Raw genomic sequence first — 10,000 nt, 5'->3', positions numbered from 1 at the left:
CCTTCAGAGAGGACTTGACTATGTTGATTAATTCTCAACGCCCTGAAAGCTGTAGCATAAAGCACTATGACCGGTTTAGGCAAGATTCCTTCATCTATGGTTTATATAAAACAAGAACAAGACAGTGTGATGTTGTGACTGCAAGAATCAGGCTTGGATATAGATTGTATTGGCAGGTCAGTACAGTTTGTAATGTCGAAGAAACTAAGTGTAAACTGTGTAATGAAGAATATAAGCGAACACTTGTACATTATATCTCAGAGTGCCATGTGATACAGCCTTTCAGGCTACCTAGCATGAGGTACGGAGAACTAGGTAACTACTTCATATCATCTGATGCCCTAGAAGATATACTTATGTTGTATCCTAAATTTGGAATGTAGTATCACATAACCGAATATAAAATGTATTAATGCTTTTTCACGCCCAAGCTATATGCCGGCGTGGCAGATGAGTGGATAAAGGACTGTGCAGTTGTTCTTTTCCTTAAACTGATAAAGTACTCATAGCAATGTTATAAGCTAAAATTCAAATGTAACACTATATAATGTTATGACCATGCATTAAATGTACCACAGCTTGCCCACGCCTGTGCAGTTAGCCAGGGGGGGGGGTTGGTTTGCGAAGTTAGCCAGGGTGCTAAATAAAGGACTAAACGAAACTAAACTAAACTCTTGCCGAGTTCTTATTTTCTTTTATTTTGAGGTAGCACTGTGGTCCAATTACTTCAAGGCAATTAGCCGAAAAGGGAATCTAATAATTGAGGCAACCTAAACAGTAAAATCAAACGGCGATGTGTGTGTATGTGCATGAGTACGTGTGCGTGCGAGCGTGTGTCTGCGTATAAGTATGTATAAATAGCTCCCACGTGGCAAGGTCCAACAGGGCGTGCCCCACGCCACCCACCAGTACTTAAGGCTCAGGATGACCCAGGTCAGGAGAGTCACTTCAGAGAGTTCCTGCCGACCGCTTGTCAGGTCAGGCTGGCTCCAGGCGCGCGCCCCCCCTGCGGGCAGACCCAGCACTAAGCCTTACCAAGACTTGTATCCGTGTGAATATCTGTGTTGCTTACGCTTCTCAATAAAAGAGGTTAAGCCAACTGTCCCTTTCACTACTCCTGCTAAACCATATGTTTAAGGTTTTAAATACCCTTTACACTGCGTGCGTGGGCGTGCGTGCGTGCAAGTACGTCCGTGTGCGCGCGTATACGAGTATATGAGCGTGTGTGGGTGTGTGTGCGCGCGTATACGTGTATATGTGCATGTGTGTGTGTGTGTGTGTGTGCATGTGGTCGGGTATATATGTACGTATGTGTGTACGTGTATTTGTATGTGTGCGTGTATGTGTATGTCTGCGTGTGCGTGTACGTGTGTGTACGTATAAGTGTGCGTGTATGTGTATGTGTAAATGTACGTGTATGTGTAAGTATACGTGTATGTGTAAGTGTACGTGAATGTGTAAGTGTGCGCACGTGTTTGTGTGAACGAGGGTAACTATGTAAGGGCTTGCTCGTGTGTGCGTGTATTCATGTGGGTGTTGGTATGAATTCCTTTGTACATTTACATAAAAAGACAATCATCAGCTCTTATTTAAAAAAAAAAACTTTGATCTCCATGAGAGATCACATTGTTTGGGCCATTACTGCTGTATCTTATATTCTTTATAATTCTGGATGCTTTTTTCTTTCAAAGCTCTTTTATTTATTAAAACAAACTAAAAGCACAAGGTAAACTCGGAAAAAAAAAAATAAAAGGACGAGTTCTGGTGTTTTACTGGGAGAGTGACAGCGTACATATACGCAAACCAATACAATTAGCTTTACCTTTTCATATCAGATCACAGGTCACTGTTGTAATCCACTGTCGAAGGGAGTCCGCTACAAAAGTTCAGAAAAATCACGCAAAACACAAAAGGCGAAATCGTGTTGCCTCGGCGAGCCCTAGCCTAACCTCTCTCTGTCTCAAGTGCGTCTGGCGGGCTTCCCCCAGGTGCGCATCCTCACCTTTGCGGCAATTAGCCGCTATACAATTCACTAGTTTGTCTGCGCAAATAGTTGTGCCTTATTTAGTACCATAGTCTCAACTCATCAGGTCGTTTCTCAGTTTATTATGTCGTCCTACGCAGTTGTTTTCGTCTGCGTCATGGTTATCGCGCCTTTTGCAATCTCATCGTTTTTAATTATTCTGTACGTTCAATTGCTCATACGTGCCAGTCCGTTTGCAAATCTGATCACGACAGATGGACTCACTCCGGGACAAGGCAAATCCACGCATTTGCTGTGTTTGGAAGTGGTGTAGGAGGCCATTATTCTCCTATTGTATCTATATTCCCAGAGTAACACGAAACTTGACAAAACAAATATGAATAAAAACAGAAAGTATAATGTATTAAGAAATTAGAAAAAACAACAACATAGAAACAAAATATGAACAAACGAGCAGCGATTCCGTTACCGTATCTCTGTGGCCACCAGCAGGCAGTGCTCTCAAGGGAGACCTTGGATCAGAGTTGGTTTATAATGTTCGTGATATGTATGAATATTATTTCGCGTGAAAAAGAAACAAGTGTTATTTCACTTCTTTATACAGGCGTTAGACTTTTTCACTAGGAAATTAAATTTCTTGAAAGAGCAAGAAACAAGGCTCACATCCTTTCCCTTCATTCGTTACTTTAACTTTTTCTTTTCTCTTCTTTTAACTCTTTACACAGTGTTTTTTTTTTATGCCGCTGATCAAGATAAAAGCTTCCCTTTGGCCTGACTGTCAAGATTGTGCATGCCTCATGTTCAAGCCCAGTGGCTTTTCTCTTTACACTTTTCAAATATCTGTAGTATCCAACTAATTAAAGGCCGGGAAAACTGACGAAAGCGGAACAAGACAGCCAGACATCATGTTCGTAGATAAATTTGTCCCAATTTATCAGAAGGTATTTAATGCCTTTCTTTGGTTAACATAAATTATGTGGTACTTTGAAGACATGCAAATGGTTTATATGACGCTATCACTGTCGTCTTATATAATTCAGGAACCTTTAGACTATGGATCGCATATTAGTAGTTAGCAGATGCTTGCGTGCTATAAGAAATATACAAATTATACATACAAAATAGGATAACTATTGGCCTTTTTTGTAGCATCCTGAAACCTCTAACACTGATAAATTGTTTGATGTTGCCACATGGTTGCTACAAAACACGGTATCATCGATTTGTTTACTGACATACAAAGTTTTGAAAAACACCTTAGTTTCTCAAAAAAAAAAAAAAAAAAAAAAAAAAAAAAAAAAAAAAAAAAACTAATAGAAAACACCTAAAGTATGTTTTTTAATTACATGGGAAATATTGTGGAAATTTCAAATTAAATGGAAAATAGTACCCGACCACTCTCGAACTTATCAATACATACCACCCTTAACTTCGCAGGTTCTGGGAACTTTCAAATGTATTTCTAAGGTTCAGACAAAACATTTATCTTTTTTCGTATTACATATATTGTTCCTTATGTGGAGAACATCAATAAATTCTTGTTCGGTGATCATAAAGACAGTGATAGTTATTCCATCCTCATTCGGTCATGACAAATGATCAATATCTTTTAATAACCTGTAGTTGGGAATCAATAGTACCAGTTCTACAATTAAGATGTACAGATCAAAGCTGCGTACAATGGACACTTAATAGAGTCATGCGGGTAATGCGTGAAATCAAACGTCGCGATTAAAAATACCTGAAGAACACTGACAGCACACGCAGGAGCATACTGAGATTAGAAGGTACTTAAAATCTTTTATTCAGTGTACATGAATAATATAATACTTCACAGATATCCAAACTGTACATATATACCTATCACTACTACATAAATTATCCTTATTTGTCTATACAGTAATCTCCTTCCGCTTTTCCCTCCACTTCCTCTTCAGCTGTCTCGCCTTGTCCACTTCGTGTTCCAAGGCTACTCTACGCCGGGTCCGTTATCCTTCTCGTTGGGTTCGAGGCGACCGGCCTGCTCCAGAATCTGGCGAAGAAAATCATGAAGTAAATTTCCTTGAGTACATCTAATAAAGTGTCTCAGTGTCCCAATGACGAGAGCGGGAGAGCCTAGGAGAAGAAGCTCACCGGACGGGGTATGCTGGCGGTGTCGGGGGGAAGGGGCGCCGGGAAGGGATCCTTGTGCTGGATCCCAAACGGCCTCACGTGGTACAGCATATATTCCAGCTCGTACATCCTGGCGGTGTTGACATAGTGGAAGGATATGGCGGTGTCGGAACAGCAGTCGAGTCCCTGCCCGAAGCAAATTGATCAATTAATGAATACTAATCTATTAGGTTTCTGTCGACGGCGTGCTTAGTAGTTAGACATCTTATGGCGAAAAACTCCAAAGAAATTTCTTCTAACTATATCAAATAGCGATTTACTAACTTCTCGTAATACTCCTCCAAATCGACTGATTCCAAAAATTAGATATACAATGCAATCACGGCTTATTGTAAGGGAAGAGGTCGGTCTGATAATTGGAGGGAACATTTCTTTAACTTCTCTGTAATCTCAAATCATTTACATATACTGCCTGCATAAGCATAAAGTCAACTTAGGCTTCGTTGTTAGTGCTGAGGAGAATCGGAAACTATTAGCAAGGCTCCTTTGTAATGTTATTTTACGATTTCATGCCAAAGCGTTACTATGACCATTTATAAAATCACAAATTAATAAGCACACAGGTTTCGACATCATGCAACCGAAGTGACCGGATACCTACAACATAGGGACTATAGTAAGCGTAGGTTTTGTACCACCCGGGTATTCCTCCCATGAGGTGCGTGCCCGGGGTGAAGGGGAAGAAGCGGCCTCGCCCCAGGCTGTCGCGCGAGTCGCCCGCCATCACGCCCACTTTCTCCAAGCACTTCCCTGCGATTTTAGGAAGGAAGTTATGGAAAGTTAGGGCTAGTTAGTTATGCAAAGTTATGGTTAGTCTGTTAAGGAAAGTTATGTAGGTATAAAACACATATCTGGCAAGGTGTGACATCTGTTCACCACTGCTAATGCAACTACAATGGGTCAGGTATGAGGGAAATCAAATTTAGATGCAGATGTCTTCTCGACAAATTCTGTTATTAGAATCCGGAAAAGGGAGGAGGTAGATAAAATATAACATGCATTGTCTGAAGATATAATGCTGCACTGTGCTATGCCTTGTATGATTTTACGTACTGCTGTGGGCTGTGCTATATGAGATATAGTCCTAAGTATTCTTACAAGAAAGATGAGTTGCACTTACATAACATGCAATGCGGACATTAAGAAGTTAAAGGAAATTTGAATTAAAACATCTCGAGCCAATGCCATTTTTAGCACATCTGATTTCAGATACTCGCCTATCTCCGCGTCCTCCGCGCCATGAGGGCTGCTCTTGCACTTTTTCTCGTCCGTGAGAGCTTCCTCCACGAACTTCTTCGTAGCCTCCCGACTCAGCACGTAGCCTCCACCTGCAGGATTAGGGTAAGTAGAGGGAACAGGCCAGCTAATGGTATGCGACTGGAAATGATAACTGGAAACTGAAGCGGAGGGAAAGCCTGCTGAGTTAGCCAAGGGCCTGAACGCGGTGGGACTACAATAAAGATAAGATTCGTCACCGACAAGGCTTTCCTTACTCAGTCATTCAGTCCAAATGACAGAGCATCATAACCTGATCTTCACTGACCTCCACTCATGTAGCCCTGCTTGGTGAAAGGCTTGAAGCGGGAGCCGAAGTAAATGGGGTAGTTCGGGTCATACGAGCTCAGCATGTAGCGCAGGTTTTCCACGATGATATACCTGCGGGGAAGAGAAGCTCAAGGGGAGGGGAACTCGAATGGGTTGGCGTCAAGGTAGGGGAACTTGAATGAGGAGAGCTCAAATGATCGAAGCTCAAGGAAAGGTAACTTGAATGAGAGGAGCTCAATGGAGGGGAGATTAAGGGAGAGGAACTCGAATGAGGGGAGCCCAAGGTTGTAGGAGCTCGATAAGGGGGAGAGCTCAAGTGAAGCGAACTCAAGGGAAGGGAGCTCATATGAGGAGAGCTCGAATGAGAAGAGCTATCGAGGGAGGAACTCGAATAAGGGGGAATGAAAGGAGAGAAGCTCAAGGGAGGTGTTGGGAGAAACTAAATATGTCAGCTGCGTGGAAGCCACTGGAGACGTTAGGCACGTACAGGGGGGACTTAAGGGAAGGGAGCTCGAATGAGGGGAAGGTGAAGGGAAGGAGCTGGAATGAGGGGAAGGTGAAGGGAAAGGAGCCCGAATGAGGGGGAGAGAAGGTAAGGAGGAGGAGGTGGAGGGAAGGAGCTGGAATGAGGGGGAGGTGAAGGGAAGGAAGCTGGAATGAGGGGGAGGTGAAGGGAAGGAAGCTGGAATGAGGGGGAGGTGAAGGGAAGGAAGCTGGAATGAGGGGGAGGTGAAGGGAAGGAGCTGTAATGAGGGGGAGGTGAAGGGAAGGGAGGCTGAATGAGGGGGAGGTGAGGGGAAGGGAGCCCGAATGAGGGGGAGGTGAGGGGAAGGGAGCCCGAATGAGGGGGAGGTGAGGGGAAGGGAGCCCGAATGAGGGGGAGGTGAGGGGAAGGGAGCCCGAATGAGGGGGAGGTGAGGGGAAGGGAGCTCGAATGAGGGGGAGGTGAGGGGAAGGGAGCTCGAATGAGGGGGAGGTGAGGGGAAGGGAGCCTGAATGAGGGGGAGGTGAGGGGAAGGGAGCCTGAATGAGGGGGAGGTGAGGGGAAGGGAGCCTGAATGAGGGGGAGGTGAGGGGAAGGGAGCCTGAATGAGGGGGAGGTGAGGGGAAGGGAGCCTGAATGAGGGGGAGGTGAGGGGAAGGGAGCCCGAATGAGGGGGAGGTGAGGGGAAGGGAGCCCGAATGAGGGGGAGGTGAGGGGAAGGGAGCCGAATGAGGGGGAGGTGAGGGGAAGGGAGGCTGAATGAGGGGGAGGTGAGGGGAAGGGAGCCTGAATGAGGGGGAGGTGAGGGGAAGGGAGCCTGAATGAGGGGGAGGTGAGGGGAAGGGAGCCCGAATGATGGGGAGGTGAGGGGAAGGGGGCCTGAATGAGGGGGAGGTGAGGGGAGGGGGATGAGGAAGTTAAGGGGGGATTGGAATGAAGGGGGCCGAAGAAAGGAGATGGAAGAGGAGAAGGAAGGGGGGAGAGAATGAGTCGCTCAGGAGGTGGAGGGAATGGGGAAGGGTGAGTAGGATGTGAATGGGTGATTTTTACGTATTCCATAGAAAATATACCTTTTTGCATTAATACTGGAATTCCACGTGAGTAAAAAGGGAGTTATGAAATCAGAGGGAAGCAATAACTGATTACAAACCAAAAATACATTTTTTTAATTAATAATATCTGGAAAACCACTTTAAATCACCGAGAATGTATAATCTCGTCCGAGCTGAAATACAGGTGCGGCGGCGTTGCAGGTGTTATGAGAAAACACATTTGTCAGCCACGTCGAAGCCGCTGTGGACACCAGGCAGGGAAGGGAGCTCGAATGAGGGGGGGGGGGGGGTGAAGGGAAGGGAGCTTGAATGAGGGGAAGGTGAAGGGAAGGGAGATGGAATGAGGGGGAGGTGAAGGGAAGGAAGCTGGAATGAGGGGGAGGTGAAGGGAAGGAAGCTGGAATGAGGGGGAGGTGAAGGGAAGGAGCTGTAATGAGGGGGAGGTGAAGGGAAGGGAGCCCGAATGAGGGGGAGGTGAGGGGAAGGGAGGCTGAATGAGGGGGAGGTGAGGGGAAGGGAGCCCGAATGAGGGGGAGGTGAGGGGAAGGGAGGCCTGAATGAGGGGGAGGTGAGGGGAAGGGAGCCCTGAATGAGGGGGAGGTGAGGGGAAGGGAGGCTGAATGAGGGGGAGGTGAGGGGAAGGGAGCCGAATGAGGGGGAGGTGAGGGGAAGGGAGGCTGAATGAGGGGGAGGTGAGGGGAAGGGAGGCTGAATGAGGGGGAGGTGAGGGGAAGGGAGCCTGAATGAGGGGGAGGTGAGGGGAAGGGAGCCCGAATGAGGGGGAGGTGAGGGGAAGGGAGGCCTGAATGAGGGGGAGGTGAGGGGAAGGGAGCCCGAATGAGGGGGAGGTGAGGGGAAGGGAGGCTGAATGAGGGGGAGGTGAGGGGAAGGGAGCCTGAATGAGGGGGAGGTGAGGGGAAGGGAGCCCGAATGAGGGGGAGGTGAGGGGAAGGGAGCCCGAATGAGGGGGAGGTGAGGGGGAAGGAGCCCGACTGAATGAGGGGGCGGTGAGGGGAAGGGATCCCTCAATCGAGGGAGAGGTGAAGGGGGAAGGAGCCCTAATGAGGGGGAGGTTAGGGGAAGGGAGCCTGAATGAGGGGGAGGTGAGGGGAAGGGAAGCCCGAATGAGGGGGAGGTGAGGGGAAGGGAGGCTAGAATGAGGGGGAGGTGAGGGGAGGGAGCCCGATATGAGGGGGAGGTGACGGGAAGGAGCCCCTGAATGAGGGGGAGGTGAAGGGGACGGGAGCCCGAATGCAGGGAGCGGTGAGGGAAGGGATTATAATGAGGGGAGAGGTGAGGGGAAGGGAGCCTGAATGAGGGGGAGGTGAGGGGAGGGGTTTATAATGAGGGGGAGGTGTGGGGAAGGGGAGCCCGAATGAAGGGGGAGGTGAGGGGAAGGGGATTATAATGAGGGGAGGCAGGTGAGGGAAGGGTGCCCGAAAAGAGGGGGAGGGAGGGGAAGGCGGATTATAATGAGGGGGAGGTGAGGGGAAGGCGCCCGATGAGGGGGGGAGGTGAGGGGAAGGGGATTATTACTGAGGGGGAGGTGAGGGGAAGGGGATTATAATGAGGGGGAGGTGAGGGGAAGGGAGCCCGAATGAGGGGGAGGTGAGGGGAAGGGGATTATAATGAGGGGGAGGTGAGGGGAAGGGGATTATAATGAGGGGGAGGTGAGGGGAAGGGAGGCTGAATGAGGGGGAGGTGAGGGGAAGGGGATTATAATGAGGGGGAGGTGAGGGGAAGGGAGGCTGAATGAGGGGGAGGTGAGGGGAAGGGAGCCCGAATGAGGGGGAGGTGAGGGGAAGGGAGCCCGAATGAGGGGGAGGTGAGGGGAAGGGGATTATAATGAGGGGGAGGTGAGGGGAAGGGGATTATAATGAGGGGGAGGTGAGGGGAAGGGAGCCCGAATGAGGGGGAGGTGAGGGGAAGGGGATTATAATGAGGGGGAGGTGAGGGGAAGGGGATTATAATGAGGGGGAGGTGAGGGGAAGGGAGCCCGAATGAGGGGGAGGTGAGGGGAAGGGGATTATAATGAGGGGGAGGTGAGGGGAAGGGGATTATAATGAGGGGGAGGTGAGGGGAAGGGAGCCCGAATGAGGGGGAGGTGAGGGGAAGGGGATTATAATGAGGGGGAGGTGAGGGGAAGGGAGCCCGAATGAGGGGGAGGTGAGGGGAAGGGAGCCCGAATGAGGGGGAGGTGAGGGGAAGGGAGCCTGAATGAGGGGGAGGTGAGGGGAAGGGAGCCTGAATGAGGGGGAGGTGAGGGGAAGGGAGCCCGAATGAGGGGGAGGTGAGGGGAAGGGGATTATAATGAGGGGGAGGTGAGGGGAAGGGAGCCCGAATGAGGGGGAGGTGAGGGGAAGGGAGCCTGAATGAGGGGGAGGTGAGGGGAAGGGAGCCTGAATGAGGGGGAGGTGAGGGGAAGGGAGCCCGAATGAGGGGGAGGTGAGGGGAAGGGGATTATAATGAGGGGGAGGTGAGGGGAAGGGAGCCCGAATGAGGGGGAGGTGAGGGGAAGGGAGCCTGAATGAGGGGGAGGTGAGGGGAAGGGAGCCCGAATGAGGGGGAGGTGAGGGGAAGGGGATTATAATGAGGGGGAGGTGAGGGGAAGGGAGCCCGAATGAGGGGGAGGTGAGGGGAAGGGGATTATAATGAGGGGGAGGTGAGGGGAAGGGAGCCCAAATGAGGGGAAGTTCAAGGGAGGGGGATTGGAATGAAGAGGGCCGAAGAAAGGAGATGGAAGAGGAGAAGGAAGGGGGGAGA

At 49.2% G+C, this 10,000-nt stretch overlaps 1 protein-coding gene across 1 annotated transcript in view; it reads right to left on the bottom strand.

The window, feature by feature from the left end:
• Positions 1 to 3,772: 3,772 nt before the first annotated feature.
• The window catches only part of LOC125047038 (glycoprotein-N-acetylgalactosamine 3-beta-galactosyltransferase 1-like), a 27,018-nt gene continuing 20,790 nt past the window's right edge, over positions 3,773 to 10,000 (bottom strand). Inside the window, exons 6-10 of the mRNA XM_047645077.1 lie at positions 5,700 to 5,812; positions 5,374 to 5,484; positions 4,758 to 4,906; positions 4,118 to 4,282; positions 3,773 to 4,016 (exon numbers count right to left, since the gene is read on the bottom strand). Coding sequence (XP_047501033.1) covers positions 3,954 to 4,016; positions 4,118 to 4,282; positions 4,758 to 4,906; positions 5,374 to 5,484; positions 5,700 to 5,812 — 601 coding nt within the window. The 3' untranslated portion in view covers positions 3,773 to 3,953. The remainder of the gene's footprint in view (positions 4,017 to 4,117; positions 4,283 to 4,757; positions 4,907 to 5,373; positions 5,485 to 5,699; positions 5,813 to 10,000) is intronic.

The sequence above is a fragment of the Penaeus chinensis genome, chromosome 40 (genome assembly GCF_019202785.1).
Source record: "Penaeus chinensis breed Huanghai No. 1 chromosome 40, ASM1920278v2, whole genome shotgun sequence".
NCBI lineage: Eukaryota > Metazoa > Arthropoda > Malacostraca > Decapoda > Penaeidae > Penaeus > Penaeus chinensis.
This window is presented reverse-complemented; position numbering and strand designations above follow the sequence as displayed.